General features: G+C 36.3%; 1 protein-coding gene and 2 non-coding genes across 3 annotated transcripts; 1 reads left to right on the top strand and 2 right to left on the bottom strand.

Annotated features, from left to right (window-relative positions):
* Nucleotides 1–995: 995 nt before the first annotated feature.
* On the top strand, nt 996–1,069 carry TRNAD-GUC (transfer RNA aspartic acid (anticodon GUC)). The gene has a single exon. It is a non-coding gene; the product is annotated as a tRNA-Asp (tRNA).
* Nucleotides 1,070–6,502: 5,433 nt separating this feature from the next.
* On the bottom strand, nt 6,503–8,031 carry LOC108203495 (protein FAR1-RELATED SEQUENCE 5-like). The gene is made up of 2 exons (XM_064085153.1): nt 7,189–8,031; nt 6,503–7,096 (listed from the first exon to the last, which is right to left on the bottom strand). Exons 1-2 carry the CDS (start codon nt 8,029–8,031, stop codon nt 6,503–6,505), a joined length of 1,437 nt encoding a protein of 478 aa, XP_063941223.1.
* A 12,889-nt stretch (nt 8,032–20,920) lies between these two features.
* LOC135149787 (small nucleolar RNA R71) lies at nt 20,921–21,027 on the bottom strand. Its single transcript, XR_010288002.1, has one exon. It is a non-coding gene; the product is annotated as a small nucleolar RNA R71 (small nucleolar RNA).
* Between the last annotated feature and the right edge of the window lie 1,034 nt (nt 21,028–22,061).

Below are 22,061 nucleotides of genomic sequence, written 5' to 3'. Positions count from 1 at the left end.
TGGATCTGTATTTTTATAATTATGTTCTATAATTTTAAGTATGTTCTGTAATTAACATAAAAATATATGTATATGTTCTGTAATTATGTAATGTAATATATATTATATATTCCACATAAGTTCTCTAATTTTTTATGTACTGTAATTTTATTAAAATATTATGTTTATAATTATTTTACGAAATAGATTATTTTCTCTAATTTTTCTTGGATCCATATAGAATAAATTTTACATAGTATAATAAAAATTACCGGACACGACTTACAAAATATAATATATTTACTATACAAGCATGATTTGCAAAAATATAATTATATATGTAAAAATTATATGCCATAGAATAAAAATAATATAATTTTAAATAAAAATTTTAAAAAAATCTCATAAACAAAATAATAATTAAGAAATATAATATTTATAAAGAAAAATGAAACATAATTTATGCAGAGGTACGTGTCTATGCCCATGTAACCCATGTAATCATGTTGCTTTCTGTTACTATATGTGACTGTAGGGAAACATCAGGGTATACTGTTTACGTCACCAAGTTACAAACTTACAAACTTAGTTATAGAAAGTATCCATGTTAAAAATTCTTCAAAAAATATCACAATTTTTAAAAATAACGCATAGATAAATCGTGCTTTCAACACATTTATAACTGGGGTTCAACATTGGGTGTTGAACACTTATTATCATTGTGTTGAATATATGTATACCTCTGGAAAAAAGATTGACTAAATCAAATAAGGAAGATAGAAGTAGCTGCAATTGCTATTGAATCTGCTGCGCGTGGAAGGTTTGACGAAGTACCATTTCATTTAATTTCGCATAGTCCTTTCTTTCGATCGCATTAACATGGCGCTGTCTTCTCTTTAATCCAACAATTTTCTAATATACCCTGAACCCCCCTGTCCTTCATAAATACCCGATACGGAGGAATAAGAATAAAAAAGAATCAAAATTTCTGCTAGATCCCTTATTCTTATTTCCCTGGGATTGTAGTTCAATTGGTCAGAGCACCGCCCTGTCAAGGCGGAAGCTGCGGGTTCGAGCCCCGTCAGTCCCGACAGACTTTCAACACATTTATAACTGGGGTTCAACATTGGGTGTTGAACACTTATTATCATTGTGTTGAATATATGTATACCTCTGGGGTTTGGGTAGGGTCTAAAAACATAAATATTAGTTATATAATACCTTTAACTTAGTTTTTACATTGAAAAATTAGTTTATGTACTTATCCAACACAATTTTAATCGATGTTCAACAAAATATCTTAAAAAATGTTGAACTCAAGTTATATATGTGTTGAACAAAAAAAGTTTGTAAGTTTGTACCAGAACGCTCCCCTATATAGGGATATATGGTTAAAGATGACCATGAATAGCCAAAGGTGGGAAGGAGTATATTATTTCTCTATAATTCAATATTTAGGTTACACAATTAGTATAACATTACTTTATTTTATTAATATTATGGTTCCTTTTTAAGTTAATTTCTTAAAAATATTAAATATAAGAAAATAAGAGTCTTTTATATTCCAAATAGTAGCTTGAAGAAATACATATTATTGAAAATTAAATTTTAAACCTACAAGATTTTTCGAGTTAATGATTTGCCTTTTCTATTGATTCCTACACATTGGATAAAAACAATTCTTGAATGAGGTAACGCCAAGAAAAGAGGTAGTCCTAACAAAACAAGTTTTAATAGAAAAGAAATATCCCCCGAGCAGTTATCAACCAATCACCTTATTTGTCGACAGAAAGCTGATAAAAGCCATTTAAGCACAATAACTGCGCGTCAAGTGTTATTTTTTAAGTTATTAATATTACATAAAGAGAAAATATATATATATTACACTTAATATGGTATGTTTTATATATGAAACAAATGGAAGAGAAAGAAAAAGTTATTTGATCTTTTTATAATAATTAGTAGTAAACATTAGTATTTATCAATGTGTTTGATTAAAGTATAATAAATCACTTTTAATTTAAGGAGATATAATTGTCTTATAATTAAGTTACTAATTATACATTATTCATGTGTTTGGGTAAATTTACTTTAAAGTGATTGGTAAAGAATATTTATTTCAGAAATTCAATTTTTTTTTGTAAAATTTAAGTTATTCAACTACAAATATTTAGATAGACAGATTTTTTAATTAAAATATAATAATTAATAAATACAACTATTTAAATACAAACTACTCGATATAATAAATATAGACTTTTGTTATTGGGTGCTAAGTGAAAATAAAGGAAAAACTTTTTGAAATCTTTTATCCACATAAGTTTATTGAACAATTCACCACTTTCACGGAGTCCAATTTAGGCCATACAATTTTATCACAATTCAAACAAACTTATAGCCCATCTGAGTGAATTTAAACGTAACCAAGACCCGTCCTATAATTTCAGTCTTAGCCAACTAATTAATACTCCCTCCGTCCCATTTTAATTGACACTTGTTCCTTTTTGGGACGTCCCAAAAAGAATGAACCTATTAAACTTACTATTTTTGAACACTACTTTTCACTATTACACCCACTACTTTCTTCCACTATCTCTATTCTATAATAATATAAACACTATTACACCCACTACTTTCCTCCACTATCTCAAATCTATTATTAAAATTTTGATGGGTCCCACCACTTTACCAACTTTTCAACCTTTTTACTACCTTTTTCTTAATCTCCGTGAAAGTCAAAGCGGTTCAATCTTTTCGGGACGGAGGGAGTATACATTTTAGGTGTTGCACTATACAAGTTGGAGTTTAAGCAAAAAATAATTTACCAAAATTTAAACAAAAGCCCATTGAGCCCATACACCAGACATATAATTTTAACCTTGGCCGACTCATTGACAAAAAACTCCAATCCTCTTAGTTCAAGACTGGCATAGCACACCGCCGCCTCTTCTCTTACTTCATAATTTAGCTCACTTAATCTTAATCTTACGGCTTATCTTGAATTCTTTTACCCTCAATTTACATATATTGGGTATTACATGTAAGTATACTCATTCAATTACTCTATGTTTTACATGCTAATGTTATTTTATGTTAAATACTCCATGCTTGTGTAATCTACTTGATTTGATCTCTAATAGCTTTAATTTCATTCTTAGAAGGTATGCTCTTAGAAATCAAATTAATTTTTGTTAGTAGAGATGCACCTTGTATCAATTGTGGGTTATTTTAGAAAGAAACATTTTTTTTATAAAATTTCCTTTTATTTACAATTTTGAACTTGTTTACCAATAATTCATTTTAATTTTATCTAGTATTTTAAAAAAATATAATATTAGAGGAGATTTAAGTTTGATGACATTTCTTCTCTTGTAGAAATCTCAAGGACCATAGAAGTGACTCACTGGATCCTAGATCAAATATTTTACAACCTTCATATGAAGGTAATTGAAATACAAGGTATGCATTTTTATATTTCTTGTAATCTTTTTGGTGCTGTGTTATTTTATTTTGTAAGTACTTATTGTATATATACTTGAAAATTATTTTCTATGTAAGGTACAAGTTATACTCAACAAATTTTTCATGTCATATTTATCACAACTAGTGAAGAGGACAATATAAATCACATTATGAATAATATTTTTAAGACAGTTTAATTTATTTGTCTTTTTAAGACATTTTGCACCTAATTTAAACAGAACGTATTGAATCTTGTTCAAGATTTTGTATAATTTAAACTTCGTACTATGATTAAAATTACAAACTACCTTAGATATTTCTCACATCCTAAAAAGTTATAAGAAATTATAGTATGATATTTTTTCACGTAGTTGTAAGATTCCATTGCAATATGGCAAACAATGAAGATCATGCTCCACTAACCAGTATCATAACCCATGTCCCCTCTTTCTCTGGGGATCACATAGTCTGTCTCCACGCGGTAAATACCCAAAGGTAAAGTGGTGTGTGTCCATGTATAATTGAGTAATTAGATTAAAATGATAATTAGAAATAAGTAAGACCTCTGATCCGGATGATCCACGTTATGTTGCTCAGATGGTAGAATCTAGGGCTAACAAAGTAAAACTATGATGGTGCTACAGGCGACGGTCACCGGAAAAAGGAATTGTTTCTATCGAACCACTTTGATCCTCAAAAATCTCGATTGTATCCTAGGAAATTGTAGAGTGCAAACTTTTCAAGAATATAAGGAGATTGAAGGTCGGCGTTCTGATTCTGATTAGTGTTTACTATAGTCGATTTGAGTATGATGCTTATAATAAAAAATATTTGGACGTTTCAGAGTGTGTATAGGATCTGATACGGAATATTAGTATCAACTGCTCTGATGCCAATTGTTAGGTCTTGAAACGATTGTAGAAGGGGGGGTTGAATACAATCGTCACTAAAAATCGCAGCGGAATAATCTGATTTGAGTTTAACTTGTTAATCAGATTTTAATTGATTAATATAACAATGTGTAAGTCGTTATATAATTTATATGGGTCAGTTTTAAAGTCCACTAGTTCATAGAATAAATTTGACGAGAAGTATTCTAACTTAGCGCGGTTTAAAACAACCGAATGATAAAAGCACAGAAAACTGTAGATTTAACGAATAGGAAGTGACAAACAACTTGAAAGTTTACAATGCTTTTGAACAAGAACAAATGAAAGGGGGAAGGCCATATTTATAAGCAAATCCCTGAACAAGACAAGACAATTGAAGACAAGACATTGCAATGACTTGCTAAGACAATAAAACACATTGTCTTGCCAAAATAAGCAAGGCAAGACAATTTGATAAGGGGCAAGACAATCAGAGGGATTGTCTATAGCTTAGGAAGATATTCCAGAACAAGGTAAGACAATATTACCTTCGGTTAGACAATCACTAACTCGGCAAGACAATCTTAGAGATTATCTGGCAAGTAACTGATTAGACAATCCTTGGTTCGGCCAGACAATCTTAAAGATTGTCTTGCAAGCTAAAGTTTAGACAATACATGGTTCGGCAAGACAATCCTTTGGATTGTCTTACCGTGTCTAGGAAGGGTTAATTATAAAGCTTGGCAATACAATCTAATTGATTGTCTTGCCGATTTTATAAAACATAAAAAAAAAAATCATTTTCCTTTCAATTAATTAACCAATTAATATCCACTTAATTATATTAAATGCATAAAGTCATAAATTAAATTAATTCGAGATAGAATCAATTTAATAAATAAATTACACATCCAATATAATTATTTTGAGAAGTGAAATAATTAATTAGATAATCATTTAACCCTTTTCTTCAGCAGCAGAGTTTTCGGTCTTCTTTAAACAATTACGATCTTCGACTTGATTGAACGACCACCTTTGTTTGATGCAGAATATTTAATCTGAGTAGCTGATACACAAATGTTACTATCTGGTTCATCTATAACTAGCTGAATCAAATATTCTTTGTCAATTAAACAATTAAGCTGTGGCTTGTTCGTCGATTCTTCGTCTTCTGAGTTCTTCTTCATTTGTAGACACAATGTGGAATCTTCTGTATAAATAAAGTATTTAAACTCTATATCTTCTGAGCTTCTGGACGTGCCACAAAAGATTATTTGTACACTGAGGCTTGAACATATTAATGAACTTCTTTCAGTGGTTTGCAGCAGCATCCTGAAATTCTTTTAACATAAAATCTTCAATAAATCATTTGACGTTCTTCGTACGGATTCTGATTAACAGTAATTTCTATTTACTCTGTGGCTTGTTCGTCGATTCTTCGTCTTCTGAGTTCTTCTTCATTTGTAGACACAATGTGGAATCTTTTGTATAAATAAAGTATTTAAACTCTATATCTTCTGAGCTTCTGAACGTGCCACAAAAGATTATTTGTACACTGAGGCTTGAACATATTAATGAACTTCTTTCAGTGGTTTGTAGTAGCATCCTGAAATTCTTCTGACATAAAATCTTCAATAAATCATTTGACGTTCTTCGTACGGATTCCGATTAACAGTACTTTCTATTTAATTGCTTTTTTATCAGAGTTGAGCTGATACCTCTTTAATTACAAATAGGCTTAACATATGCCTTTCAGAAGAAAATCACCAATTTTAGGATGCTTGTGTTGTAAGGCTCCCACTCTTTCATTGCCTCCAACCATCCATCTCAAAGTGATGTACTGCTTAGGAATCTCTGACCATTGCATCTTATACAAGTATCGAATAATATGACGGCAAATGATTCCCGAACTTTCAAATTTTCGACAAACACAAGTTATGGTGCCATTCTCGGTGACGATCAAAACATAGTATTTTCTATACTCCTCTTGGACCGTTGTTTTGTATGCCTCGTAATGCTGGTAAATTGCATTGCTCTTTTTCTCAATCACGACATAAGCTCCACTTTCTTTGAGTTCGTGTTGAAAACGTCTAAGCATTTCTTTCATGTAGGTAGATGCCGCATGATTCTCCAATGATGATGATGTTATTTTGGACCTTTCCTTGTTCTTTTTTTCATAATCAGCCTCTCTTTCACGTAAATTTTTGTTTCTCCAACGTTTTCCGTGAATTCTCTATAAACTCTTTCAAACCGGTACTAGCATTGACAAATTCATCGAAGAAAGAATTCATTGACTCACTTCTGGAGGTAGTGGTCATCCCGGTTGTGAAGTGAAGTTTAGTGTAAACACGGACCCACTTGTGTCGAACGGAGTACATATCTTGTAACCAAGAATGGTTCATCAAATCGTATTTTAAACCTAATGCCTCCCACCTATCTTCGAATTGTGCACCCATTAGTGACTTGTAGATGCAAGAGTTGAAATCTTCTTTGAAGTGATCATGATTTGCATATAAATGCGACAATATTTCACCAAACTTTGTTCTTATATGCCGCCTACAATATAAATGAATTGTGTTAGGCAAAACTTCGGCAATTGCGTTTCCAATAGCAATGTCTTGATCGGTGATGATTGTTTGTGGAGCCACGTTCCCCATAGCCTCCAACCAACTCTTAAACACCCATAAGTAAGATTCTTCGGTCTCATCCCTTATCAGGGCAAATCCGAACAAAATCGACTGATAATGGTGATTCACCCCGGTAAATGGCACAAACGCATTCAATACCTATTAGTACGATAAGTGGAGTCAAAAATAACATCTCCAATAATTTTATAGGCATTGACTGATCTCGGGTCAACCCACAACATGGCCCGCACACGATTTTCCTCGTCCACGTCAAGTTTATAGAAAAATTCACCTTGACTATTACGTTTCAATTCTCCAAGTAATGCCAATCCCTCTAAAGCATTACTCGAATCAAACACATAATGTCGAATATCACGCAATACATTCCGAACATCTTCATTACTAAATCCAATATTCTCCCAGCCACCCGGTAACTCTCCTAACATGTTTAAAGTGTTTGAAGGCCCAATACCCGATTTAATCAATGTTATAATTAATTGCCGAATAACGGGAATTATATTCCTTGGCCTTTGCATGAAAAGCACTTCATCCTTTGAAATCATTGTGGGATTGTGTTTTAAATTAACCAATGTCACTTCCCATTTCTTCAATTTTTCCCTATGAACAACGTACTTCCCCGCCAAGAAATGCGTTCTACAAATTGAATCCCAATTTCTCCTTCTTTTATGAACATCCGTACCTTCATCCAACGACTTGAGTACTAGTCGACCACCCTTTCGACATATATATAAACGCGAACAAATTTTCCTACTTTTCACACGTCTATGTGTGGTTCTAATTATCACCTCAAAACCAACACGTCTACCATAATCTCTATAAAACATCTCCGCTTTATATAAGCTATCGAACAATTGACCAACACAAGGACAAATTTCATTCAAATCATAATCATCTTTTGAATTTTGTTTGTCATAAAAATCATCAAAACATTCATCACCAACCTCCTCAACATCATCATCACCAACCTCCTCAACATCATTATCAACAACCTCCTCCACAATCTCAATTCTAGGTTTATTAGGTGTAATGGGCTTACTAGGGGATGTTAATTTTTGAAATATGTAAGATGCCATGAGATTAATAGAAATCTACCCTTAATAAAAAAAAGTCCAATAAAGCTCCAAGCTCCAAACTCCGAGCTTCAAATTTCAAGCTTTAACCTCCAATAAAGGTCCGAGCTTCGAACTCGAATAAAGGTCCAAGCTTTGTGTATTTTGTGTGTATTGGGTTTGTATAGTCTAAAAATGGTGCATGGGAAGAAGAGGTCGTGTTTTTGAGACTGTGGATCTAAACACAATATAATGTAGCATAAGTGTCTTTAAACGCAATATTGTAGAGCGTATAAGGATATTACGCTGTATAATATAGCGTATACGTTATTATTGAAAGTAGTAGCTTGTAGAGCGTATAAAAGTCTTTTATATTCCAAATAGTAGCTTGAAGAAATACATATTATTGAAAATTAAATTTTAAACATACAAAATTTTTCGAGTAAATAAGTTATTAATATTACATAAGAGAAAAATATATATATATATATATATATATATATATATATATATATATTGCCCTTAATATTGTATGTTTTATATATGAAACAAATGGAAGAGAAAGAAAACGTTATTTGATCTTTTTATAATAATTAGTAGTAAACATTAGTATTTATCAATGTGTTTGATTAATGTATAATAAATTACTTTTAACTTTAAGGAAATATAATTATCATATAATTAAGTTACTAATTATACATCATTTATGTGTTTGGATAAATTTACTTTAAAGTGATTGTTAATGAATATTTATTTCAGAAATTTTTAGCTGCAAAGTGTATTTTCCAAAACTATTAGGTGCAATGTGCAATATGCTGAAACCAAAGGGGTGCCAATTGTAATTAACTCATTAAAATATAATAATTAATACAACTATTTAAATACAAGTTTATCACAATTCAAACAAACTTATAGCCCATCTGAGTGAATTTAAATGTAACCAAGACCAGTTCTATAATTTCAATCTTAGCCAACTAATTAATATATTTTTTAAGTGTTGGGCTATACAAGTTGGAGTTTAAGCAAAAAATAATTTACCAAAATTTTAAAAAAAGGCCCATTGAGCCCATACACCAGACATATAATTTCAACCTTGGCCGACTCATTCACAAAAAACCCTAATCCTCTTAGTTCTGGATTGGCATAACACACCGCCGCCTCTTCTCTTACCTCATAATTTAGCTCACTTAATCTTAATCTTACGGCTTTTCTTGAATTTCTTTACCCTCAATTTATATATATTGGGTATTACATGTAAGTACTCATTTAATTACTCTATGTTTTACATGCTAATGTTATTTTATGTTAAATTATACTCTATGCTTGTGTAATCTACTTGATTTGATCTCTAATAGCTTTAATTTCATTCTTAGAGGGTATGCTCCTAGAAATCAAATTAAGTTTTGTTAGTAGAGATGCACCTTGTATCAATTGTGGTTATTTTAGAAAGAAGCATTTTTTTTTAAATTTCCTTTAATCTACAAATTTTGAACTTGTTTACCTATAATTCATTTTAATTTTATCTAGTATTTGAAAAAGATATAATATTAGAGGAGATTTAACTTTGATGACATTTCTTCTCTTGTAGAAGTCTCAAGGACCATAGAAGTGACTCACTGGATCCTAGATCAAATATTTTACAACCTTCATATCAAGGTAATTGAAATAATAGGTATGTATTTTTATATTTTTTGTAGTTTTTTTGGTGATGTGTTATTTTATTTTGTAAGTACTTATTGTATATATACTTGAAAACTATTTTCTGTGTAAGGTACAAGTTATACTCAAAAAAGGTTTTCATGTCATATTTATCACAACTAGTAAGAGGACAATATAAATCACATTATGAATAATATTATTAATACAGTTTATTTTATTTGTTTTTTAAAGACATTTTGCACCTAAATTAAACCTAACGTATTGAATCTTGTTCAAGATTTTGTATAATTTAAACTTGGTACTATGATTAAAATTACAAACTACCTTAGATATTTCTCACGTCCTAAAAAGTTATAAGAAATCATAGTATGATATCTTTCCAGGTACTTGTAAGATTCCATTGCAATATGGAAAACAATGAAGATCATGCTCCACTAACCAGTATCATAAACCCTGTCCCCTCTTTTCCTCGGGATCAGATAGTCTTTCTCTCCACCGTAAATACCCAAAGGTAAAGTGGTGTGTGTCCATGAATAATTCAGTAATTAGATTAAACTGATAATTAATAATAAATAAGACCTCTAATCCGGATGATCCACCTTATGTTGCTCAGATTGTAGAATCTAGGGCTAACAAAGTAAAACTATGATGGTACTACATGCCCCAAGACACTGACCTTTGGAAGAAAGACTGTCACAAAAAAAAAGGAATTGTTTCTATCAAACCACTTTGATCCTCAAAAATCTCAATTGTATCCTAGGAAAGTGTAGCATGCAAACTTTTCAAGAATATAAGGAGATTGAAGGTCGGCGTTTTGATTCTGATTACTACAGTTGATTTCAGTATGATGCTTATAATAAAAAATTGATTGATGTCGAAGATGCTGATTGCTCCTCAAAGTAGCTTTTTCAAAATTAGTTTTTTGGATCCAAACATCTATTACAATCCTCTTATAACTACCAAACACCAACATTCGGGAATTCTAGTCGTCAAACCTCTAAAACAGCTTAAACCTCTATTTTTGCCAAAAATCTTTAACTTCCAAATGGGGTTGTAACAAAGAGATTGGAGTTTGCACGTGGTTATAAATTAAAGAAAAAGTGCATTTTGTTAACCTGCATTTCGAGAGTTCATGCCTTTGTAATATTCTAACTAAATAAAAATTCTACATTGACAATTCTATTTAATTAAATGTTGCTCAATGTGTGTACTTTTGTCAATTCCACCTAAGCATGTGAGTTAAAAGTGAATGAAAAGATAGATAAAATTTTCTTTTACAGATTCTTGGACACTTTATATTGCTCCCACAAACACAGATGCATTTGCATCTCGTGTAGACGCACACAGACATTGCCATGGCCATCGGCGGCCTTTATCTCCTGTAGATGCATACCGACAAATATTCTTAGATCTTATTGCCTCATAGATCATATCGCCTCATAGATCATATCGCCTCATGAGTACTTGACTATATATTTTTAGTCTCTTCAACAATTGAAAAATCTAAACCCCCTCCCCCCCCCCAAATATTTCCTCTTTCTCTCGCGATTCGGTAGTCTCTCTCCGCAGTAAATACACAAAGGTAAGGTGGTGTGTGTCCGATACGGTAGTGTTTTCTTTGTTGTAAATATCTAAAGGTAAAGTGGTGTGTGTCCATGTATAATCGAGTAATTAGATTGAATGAACTAATAATTAGTGAGTACTCATATGTTTTCTTGCAATTGATTCCAATTTTAGTTTTCGAATTTATACTGAGTTTTCGTTTTTGATTTCTAATTGCAACAGATCTTGCTAAAATTTACTTTCGCTATTTTACAGTTATGATCAGCAAAATAAAATAGGTACAAGATGTGGGGAATGTGAAGGGTAAGAAAAGAAGCTCCGTCACATGACTCCGTGGCCCCGGTGGCACCATCGATGCTATGCAAACATAATAGTCCTCGTCATAACATTTTTAGCTCATAATAGTCACCGATGCTATGCAAATATAACGAGGACTATTATGTTTAGCTCATAATAGTCATCTATTAAGTTAAAGATTTTAGGCAAAAATAGAGCTTTAAGGTGTTTTAGAGGTTTGACGACTAGAATTCCCGAATGTTAGTGTTTGGTAGTTATAAGAGGATTGTAATAGATGTTTGGATCCAAAAAGCTAATTTTGAAAAAGCTACTTTGAGGAGCTTTTTGGGTTAGAGGTTTTGGTTTGTGTCAGAAAAAACTAATCAGTCGGCTACTTACCAAATAGTTTACGAGAACCTGCTAATTCAATTCGCTAGTCAAAACATCTACTTCAATCACCAAGTCAAAACATCTCATTCAATCCGCTAACCGCTAATTCCTAAACAGGGCCTATGTATGAGTATAGTTCTGACAACACCTTAGACTTTTTCATGACATAGTGTTCTATCTTTTAACCTTTACAAATTTACAAATACAACCCTACAAAATTTGACATTATTTATGTGCATAGACGAGTTAAGTTCTATGAAGATCTTGGACATGGCAAAGAAAATATTGCAAAATATATTCTTCTGTGAAATATGTTTTACAAAAAACATTTTATTTATACAACTTTTTCTTCTTGCACAACATACATGATTCTCAATTTTTTTTGTGAAATGGTAGTATTCATAAAATAATGAATTTATAAAATATGTTCTAAAAGAATATATTTTTTATCTTGTTTTGTAAAACATATCTATGATCCGATCCAATGAAATAGTGTTCCGCGTAGAATCTTTTCTCTATAACATATATAACAAATGTTTATATTTATTGTAAACAGATTTGTTAGTAGATATAAATGCTGTTTTGAGAACACTGGAATAAAGAACAGTACTACGTATGTCTGCAACTTCTCTTTCTAATATCAACTGAATGTCAAGTACATGAATATAAACTTACAGATAGAAAATGCATGCTAAAAACTAGGAGTGGGCACATGGGCCAAACTGATTCCTACAAAGACTCCACGACTAGAATTATTCAAATGATTCCTAAACAAAGTAACTACTACGTCCAAACTGCAGACAATATTTAGGACAAGTTTTAAATTAAATATCCAACAATCACTCCCGTAATTTCAAACTTGTCCATTCAGATTCTTCATTCCCAGAAGCTTCCTCATCCTGTCAAACTTCACTGCAAACAGAGCTTTTGTTAACGAGTCGGCTCTTTGATTTTCACTGCTAATATGCTTGACTACAATCTCCCCACGCTCGACACACTCCCTTATAAAATGGTAACGTATATCGATATGTTTGTTGCGTCCATGAAACGTTGGATTCTTAGCCAAGTCAATTGCCGACTTGTTATCTATGTAAATCACCACCGGGTCAATATATTCTTCTGCAATTTTCATCAGCACCTTACGGAACCATATGGCCTGACAAGCTGCAGCCGTGGCTGCCATAAACTCAGCCTCGCACGAAGACAAGGCTACGCAGCGCTGTTTTTGAGAAACCCAAGTAACCAAACTCTCATTCAGATAAAATGCCATCCCCCCTGTACTTCTCCTGTCATCAATCTGCCCAGCAAGATCACTATCCGAATACCCAGTTAAAACATTGTTGCTGCTGTCTTTCGAATACACAAGTCCATACTCCAGAGTTCCTTGTATATAACGTAGAATCCTCTTAGCTGCAATCAGATGCATTTCAGTCGGGCGTTCCATGTACCTACTAACGATTCCCACTGAAAAAGCTATATCAGGTCGCGTGTGCACGAGATACCTTAGGCCACCCACCAAACTTTTAAACTTTGTAGGATCAACTGGAGTTCCCTTTTCATCCTTCGTAATCTGTAACTTTGGATCCATAGGAAATTTCGTTGGATTACAGCCCAACATATTTGCTTTCTCAAGAACTTTTCGAGCATACCCTGACTGTTTTAACTGTATACAATCTTCACCTTGTTTTACCTCAATCCCCAAATAGTAAGACAGCTTCCCCAAGTCGCTCATATCGAATTTACTGTGCATCTGTTCCTTAAATTCTTTAATCAAATTCAAATTCGTTCCAGTGACAAGCAAATCATCGACATATACCCCAACTATCAGTGATTCCTTGCCCACTAGTTTTGTGTACACAACATGCTCGTACGGGCATCTCACAAAGCCCAAGCTTTCAAGACAAGAATTCAACTTTGAATACCAGGCTCGAGGGGCCTGTCTCAAACCGTAAAGAACTTTAAACAATCTATACACCAAATTTTCTTGCCCTTCCTTTACAAACCCTTCTGGTTGCCTCACGTACACCTCCTCCTTTATGTCACCATTCAAAAATGTTGTCTTTACATCTAAATGATGAACCTCCCAAGAGTTCTTTGCAGCGAGTGCCAGCAACAAACGCACTGTTTCAAGCCTAGTAACAGGGGCGAAGATCTCATCAAAATCTTGTTCGTACTGAGATTATAGGGTTAAGTGCTAAAGAATAATAAGTAATACAGTAAAGAAGGACTCAAGAATTTGGTTACGCGGAAAACCCTTGTGAGGTAAAAACCGCGGGAGGGATTGTACCCTGCCAAGAGATAATTTACTAGTTTTGATGTTGAGTACAAGAGTATGTAGTTGTGTTTGAATGTGTCTATACTGCTAAGTTCCTCCACTATTTATAGTACAAGATTCTCTATTTGAATTTTCCTTATCCTAACGTTATGCAACTAAAGCTTATCTAGTTAGTTATCTCTCCACAACCGATCTTGCTGATTTGGTGCTCCTATTTTGTCTCCAGCTTGACCCATTCTTTTCTCCAAGTTGTTAATACGTTAACGGCAGCATCCATGGTCGCGTCCCTGGATCACGTCCCTTCCTTCACGTCACGTCTTCTTGTCAGGTCGAGTGGGCTTTTTCCGGGTTATAACATTAGCCCTTTGATCTTTTGCTGAATATAAATCAAATATGTATTTAGCAAAAATCAAATCTTTCGGATAGATTCTCTGCCTCGAGCGCCGCGTAGTCCAATCATCTCCTCGTCTACCCCAACATTACCACTTCCCATGCTTTTCTCTCCATTAAGTCACTTCACCAATCCTCACACCTTTTCAGTTTCCTTTTCTCCCATGGCGAAAAAATCCTCCCAAAGCCCTTCTTCCAAAAATGTCTCCACACAGCACGCCTCTTCCGAATCCCTCTGGGTGGCTACTGGTCTACTCGAAGTCGGTGATAATAACGTCAGTACCATCAAGAGATCGGAACTCACCAAAATCAAATCACAGATGGGCCAAGCTGTTGTCGCCGTCGCTCCCAAGTCCGATGAACGGGCCGACTGGTATAGGCCAGGATGGGTATGCTTGTACTATTATTCATTTGATATTGACATCAAGTTCCCCTTCTCTGATCTTATCAAAGATGTATTGATCTCTATGCGCGTGTCGCCTGGTCAACTCATGCCGTTTGCTTGGAGAACTCTTGCATGCCTCGAAGCTATCGAGAGCAAACACCATTTGGGTATCAATGTAGATGTGTTGAAGTGCTGTTACGGTACCAAAAGGTTTTATGGTTGTAGGTTTGGCTTCACCAACAAGAGGAAGGGTCACCCGTTGATTCTGAACGCAGAGGGCGTGAATGATAGATTCTGGAAGGACAGTTACTGTTTCGTGGAAAGGTCTAGTCTCGGGGACGAGGGTTCTTACTTCCTCGACCGTTGGGATTCTCGGGGTTAGTTTCTTCCTGGTTTTGTTTGTCTAATCTGTATCTTCTTGCTTATTTACGACCTTATTTCCTTTCTTTCCTCTTTGTTTCTCATGTTTTTACGTAGATCCCAATTTCAAGTTTGACGATAACAATGAACTGGCACTGGGCATAGTAGACAAGATCTTGAAGCTTCCTCTTGGTGACAGGATTTGGCCCAATTGCTTGGGTCGTCCTGTCATGAATTCGAGTGTGGTTGATGTGGAGGAGTACGCACGTCGTTTAGGCAAGACGGCTGATAGTGAGGACGATCAGTCCAAGTCTGTTCCTGTGAAGACGGTTGCTCAAAGGACTCGAAGCAAGGCGGTTGCCTCCACTGTTAAGGCTTCTTGCTCGGTCCAAAGTTTGTCTTCTGCTTCATCAGATAGCTTTAAGCTGGAGCATGGTCTGGAGGTCAGTTCTGACAGAATCTTTGCTAAAGGTATCCGTAAATTCTCTTCAATACTCTCATTCCTCGTATTGTCCTTGTGTTTCTCTCTTGTATTGTTGATCTTCCTCGAGCCCTTTTATATCGTTGTAGAGTTCAAGCCACCCGTTCTAAAGCCTGTAGGGAGTTCTAGTAAAGAGTTGTTTGGGAAAAGGAGTCGGGAAGGAAAACCCAGGGAAATCGAGTCCCTTAAGAGCCCATTGTATCTTGCCACTGAACTCAGCCCTGATCACAAGAGGCCAAGGCCTTCGTCTAATGATGCCACCGTCAAACCCATGTCCCTCGCTTCAATGTCCCCTGTCGCAGACGACACCGAGCTTAAAGCGTCGAACTTTGTTCATATGTTGGATGAGTCTTTGTCTTCTCAACATGCAGAGGTGCCTGATAATGTTGTAGATGGTATTGTGGATATCAAGCTTTCCATGTATGTTTCATATTCTTTGTCAAATTACCTTGCATTGTATTTCTCGTTTTTGTTCCTGATACTCGTCTGGTTTTCTTGACAGGTCCTGCGTTCTTCTCTCTTAGTTCGACAACTGCATCGAGGCCAATCTTCCAAGCTAACTTCTTTGGAGGCTACTCACAGTTCATGTGCACAAAAATTGAAAATCGCACGGGACTCGGCTGCTGCCAATTTGAGGGCTGGACAGGAAGTGCAGCATGAGCTGGAAGATTTTGTGAAGAAGGTTCGAAGTATAGAGAAGGACATGACGGGCAAAGCTCAGGAGGCCATCACTCAACAGGTAATGCGGACTCGTGTTGAGGTCATGCAAGAATACTATCGTGGGGAGCACGTTGCTTGGGACCTGAACGAGACAATCAGAATTTACAACGAGGCCTACCCTGAAGACGCCTTCCCTCTTTTTGCACTACCAAGTGATGTTGCTGTGGAGATTCCTGGCGTTGACGAGATGGAGCCTATAGTCGCTCGTGACTCTGTTGAAGGTGATGCTGCTGTTGAAGGTGATGCTGCTGTTGAAGGTGATGCTGTTGCGGAGAAGGTGGATCCTGCTACTGGAGGTGTTGGAGATGAAGACGCGTAGTTGTTGTCATATTTTATTGCTGTTTCTGTTCGAAGACATATTTAAGACTTTATTTTGGGATTGTGATGTTGCTTTGACGTTTATCTATAATCGTGGTTTATTATCGTAATATGTTTGTTTAAGGTTTTCTCGTTGTTAACCATTTGTGGTCATCGTCATTAATTTCGTAGGTGCATGCACTTTGTGGTTACTTTGTCGTTTCTTTTGAAGTTCTATCGTTATTGTGTAATTTTATTGTCAGTGTGTAGATGTGGCATATGGGTGATGCCTTTAGACTTGTAAGAGTGAACATGTCAGGGTGTGTTAACACATAAAAGATAAATGCATACATCAATGTGAGCTAAGTTAGTAAGTCTTAGATATCACACACAAGAATGGCATGCAAAGGAGAAACATATCAGGCAACTGCAAACAGGCAATTTTTATTAATAAAGCACGTTCTCAACAAATACTAGTACTGAGCATAGAAAGAAAATAATTGTTTCTGAACTACTATATCTGCTACTGATCTGTCCTAGCGACTTATTTAGCTAAGTAGTAAAGCAAATAACTTAGACATGATAGAGCTTCAAGTGAAGTGCGTTCCAGGTCCTCGGGACCTGTGTGTCGTCCATGGTAGATAGCTGATAGGCCCCCTTTCCAACTATCGCGTCTATGAAATAGGGTCCTTCCCAAGTGTCAGCGAATTTCCCTGCAGTAGAGTCTATAGTGTTCGGGAAAGTTTTTCGTAGTACCATGTCACCCACCCGGAACACTCGGATGTGAACGTGCTTGTTGTATGCCTTGGCAATTTTTTGTTGGTATGAGGCTATTCTCAACTTTGCAGTCTGCCTTAACTCATCTATGGTGTCGATGTCATGAGCTAATTCGGATTGGTTTGTTTCAGTGGTCAGTAGCCCATATCTTGCGGTGGGGGTGAGGATTTCTGTAGGGAGTACCGCTTCTGCCCCGTAAACCAAACTGAATGGTGTCTGGCCGGTCGAAGCCTTTGGTGTCGTCCTGTCTGACCACAGCACCCAAGGCAACTCCTCCGCCCACTTGCCTTTGTGGGATGTTAGTCTCTTCTTCAGGTTATTGATTATGATTTTGTTGCTGGATTCCGCTTGACCATTAGCTTGAGGGTATCTTGGTGTGGATTTGATGAGGTTGATGTTATACTTCTTGCAGAAGGACTCTGTCTTTTCACTTATGAACTGAGAACCATTGTCACAAACTATCTCCGATGGAATTCCAAACTTGCACAAGATGTTCTTCTTGATGAATGAGATCACTTCCTTAGAGGTGACTTGTCTGTAGGCTTCTGCTTCGATCCACTTAGAAAAGTAGTCCGTCATGGCCAACATGTAAACTTTCTGCCCTGGTGCTGGGGGCAGCTTGCCAACTATATCCATTCCCCACTTCATAAAAGGCCAGGAAGGGGTCGTCGCGTGGAGATATTCTGACGGTTGATGTATCACAGGCGCATGTCGTTGACAGGCGTCGCACTTCTGGACAAAAGCTATTGCGTCCTGTTTTAGCGTGGGCCAGTAATATCCCATGCGCAGTACCTTGTTGGACAGACTTCTTCCCCCCGTATGGTTGCCGCATTCTCCCTCGTGGAGATCCCTCAGGGTCATGTCAACTTCACTCCCGTCTAGACATCTTTGCAAGAGTCCTGTTGCAGATTTCTTGAACAGGACGTCATCAATCAGCGTGAAGCGTGAAGCCTTCATTCGTAAGACTCGAGCATCGTTGGGGTTCGTTGGCAGTGTGCCTTGTTGCAGATAGTTCTTGTAGACTAGCCTCCAGTCCTTAGGGTCGTGATCTGTCATCATGTTGTCAGTGCATAAGACAAGTTGTTCTTGCAGTCTAATGTTGGCAGGTTGTAAGATGTGTATTATACGAACAGATGTTATACCAGTGTTTTTAGATATGGCTCCTAGGCCTGCCAACGCGTCAGTGATAAGTGGTATTTATACACACTTATAGGCCTTCATTTCCACTTAAATTGGTTGGTTGTACTTAAGTGTTTAGTTTCTTTTGATGTGTTTTTATTGTTTTTCTGTGCAGGTCACGAGTTGAGGTGATGAAGTGATTTTCTATCAATTTAGGTTGTTTTTGGTGCATTATTTGCAAGAATAGAGAATTGTGGATTCATCACAACTTGGGATTTTGTGGGTATATCTTCTACAAACCCTCACGAGAGCACACTCGTCCACTAGAGCTATCTAGGGGTTTAAAGGGCTTGTTGCATGTGCTAAATGCAACCGTGATCACCTACGGAAGTGGTACTAGAGCGAGGAAGGACATGCACGCGAGAACGAGCTGAACACGAAGAATCAGGGTTGCCATGACAGACAGTAGCGCGCCCGCGCTACTTGTTAGCGCGCCCGCGCTACCTTCTGCTGCCACTAGCGCGCCTGCGCTAGTTTAGCGCGGCCGCGCCCAGCAGAAGTGCCCCGGGCCGATTTTTACAGCTTTTCTGACGGATTTTCGCAGCGTTCGAGGCCCGGTTGACTTGGTCAATGTTATTTAATTTCTCGTGTGTAAAACCCTAGCCTGGTAGAAGTAGTTTTGAGTAGAGAACAGTATCGTAGTTTCAATTTTATCATTCAAGCACATTATCAGTTTGTATTAGATCGTTCTTCGCGAGGAAGTGACAGTTTCGAGCGAGATCGTGAACATCAAATCTGTAACGTGTGATCTTTATTATTAATTCAAGCATTTTTATTCCGTTAATTCTTGTAGTTTATTTATCATGTTTTCATTAGAACCCATGATGTCGATTAGTTTGATTATGAACTAACCGCCTTCATGGGATTCTAATGGATTTATCGGTGTAGTCTAGTAACGAAGATTACTTACTTGATTTTGCGATGTACGTTGATTTCTTTGCATGAGCCGTGCTTATTCTTCTTAGAAGCGTAGCTAACTTCTAAGTTGTTTGTTAATTCTTTCTGAAGCGAGAGTGGATGATTGAATTTAGAACTATGCCATGTAAACATAGGATTATGTGAATGAAACATAATTTGTGGTAGACTTGAACTATTTTTATCACCCTGTGTAATCACAATAGACGACCTGCTATTAAACCTCTCTGCTTACACTACCGCTATAGAGATATAGGGTCTGAGCTTTGTTGGTGTCCATGAGATCTCTGTCTTAATTGTGGATTTTGATTGGTATGATATGTGTGCAACGAGAGTTGGCATGTATTACGTTCGTGTTGTCTGATTAGGATCAACAGTCGCATGTCAATCAGTAATTTCAATTCTATATGAATTCGATAATGAAGTTAGAATCCCATGGTTTTCCTATTCTGAATTTGATTAGTAATTTTAGTTATTAGTATAAAAGAAACCATCTTTATTAATTGTCTTGGCAGTGATAATTGATCATACATTGTTGCATAGGTGCGTATTCTTAATTCACCAGTCTCTGTGGGATCGAACTTAATATATTACTTGTGATCACGTGCGCTTGCGTGTAGATTTTTGCGAACAAGTTTTTGGCGCCGCTGCCGGGGACTCGGTGTTAATTAATTAGTTTATGTACTTGTCATTAATGTGCATTAAAATTCACTGACTAGGATTCTATTCTCTTCTCACTTTTCTTCTTTTCTTTATTTCAGGTACTTGGATCGCGTTTATGCTAACACGTTCTCAAGCTCGTAAAAAAGCAATTGATTCATCTTCATCTTCTTCTTCCGATTCTGAAACAATGACAGAACCTGAAGCACAACCAGACAGTAAGGCATTAAAGGATTTCTCTATGCCAAAGATCGATGATATCCAGTCAAGCATTGTCAGGCCTGCAATCGCAGCCAAAGCCTTTGAAATCAAACCAGGAACTATTCAAATGGTCCAGAACTCGGTACAGTATGGGGGTTCTCCTACTGAAGACCCTAATATGCATATACGTAATTTTATAGAGATCTGTGACACTTTCAAATTTAATGACGTCTCTGACGAAGCTGTGAAGTTGAGGCTTTTCCCATTTTCACTGAGAGATAAGGCGAAGGGATGGTTACACTCTTTGCCTTCTGGTTCTATTACTACATGGGAAGATCTAGCTCAGAAATTTCTCACTAAATTCTTCCCCATGGCAAAGACTGCTGCACTACGAAATGCTCTATCTCAATTCTCTCAACAATCAGGGGAAACATTCTGTGAAGCATGGGAGCGATATAAGGAGATGCTAAGAAAGTGTCCCCACCATGGCATGCCGGATTGGATGCAAATAAACAGTTTCTATAATGGTCTTGGACCTCAATCCAGACCTATGCTTGATGCTGCTTCTGGAGGTGCGTTATGGGCTAAAAGTTATGAAGAAGCTTATGATCTTATTGAAATGATGGCGGCTAACGAATATCAGAACCCTACTCAAAGACTTACTCAAGGGAAGGTAGCCGGAATTCTTGATCTTGACACGTCTACAGCTATTGCTGCTCAACTTAAGGCTCTCACGATGAAAGTCGATTCTCTGGCTCACCAAGGAATTCCACAGCCAATCTCAATTTGCGAATTATGTGCTGGTACTCACTCTACTGATCAGTGTGCCATTTCTAGTGAATCAGCACAATTTGTGAGCAACTTTCAGAGAGGTCAACAGCATGCGCCAGCTACTTACCATCCTAACAACCGAAATCATCCGAATTTCAGCTGGAGTAATAATCAGGGTTATAATCAGCCTCAACAAGGATTTCAACAGGGACCTAAACAGTATAGTCAGGCTGGAACTTCACAACAGTATGCACCTAAACAGCCTTATCACCCACCGGGATTTCAGAATCATGGGCAAGCAGCTAACGAAAGGTCTGACATGGAAGAACTAAGACTCATGTACAAGAGTCAGGCAGTAACGTTGAAGGCTTTGGAGACACAAGTCGGTCAGTTAGCTAATGCTTTATTAAGCAGACCACAGGGGAATCTCCCTAGTGATACAGAGGTACCAGGTAAGAGGGACCCTAAAGAGCAAGTCCAATCCATTACGCTAAGATCTGGAAAAACTACAACAGGGCCAACCTCAACATTAGTGCAGAATCAGGATGATGAACAGCAAGAAATTCCAGCAGAACTTCCTTCGAATACAATTGGCATAACACCTACTGTTGAAATGGATAGGGCTATCCCTACAGCTGCTCCGGTGTCAAAGCCATCATATCCACCACCTCCGTTTCCTAGGAGGTTAAAGAAACAGCAGCTGGATAAGCAATTTGGTAAATTTCTTGAAGTTTTCAAAAAGCTTCACATCAACA

The sequence above is a fragment of the Daucus carota genome, chromosome 9 (genome assembly GCF_001625215.2).
Source record: "Daucus carota subsp. sativus chromosome 9, DH1 v3.0, whole genome shotgun sequence".
NCBI classification, from domain to species: domain Eukaryota; kingdom Viridiplantae; phylum Streptophyta; class Magnoliopsida; order Apiales; family Apiaceae; genus Daucus; species Daucus carota.
This window is presented reverse-complemented; position numbering and strand designations above follow the sequence as displayed.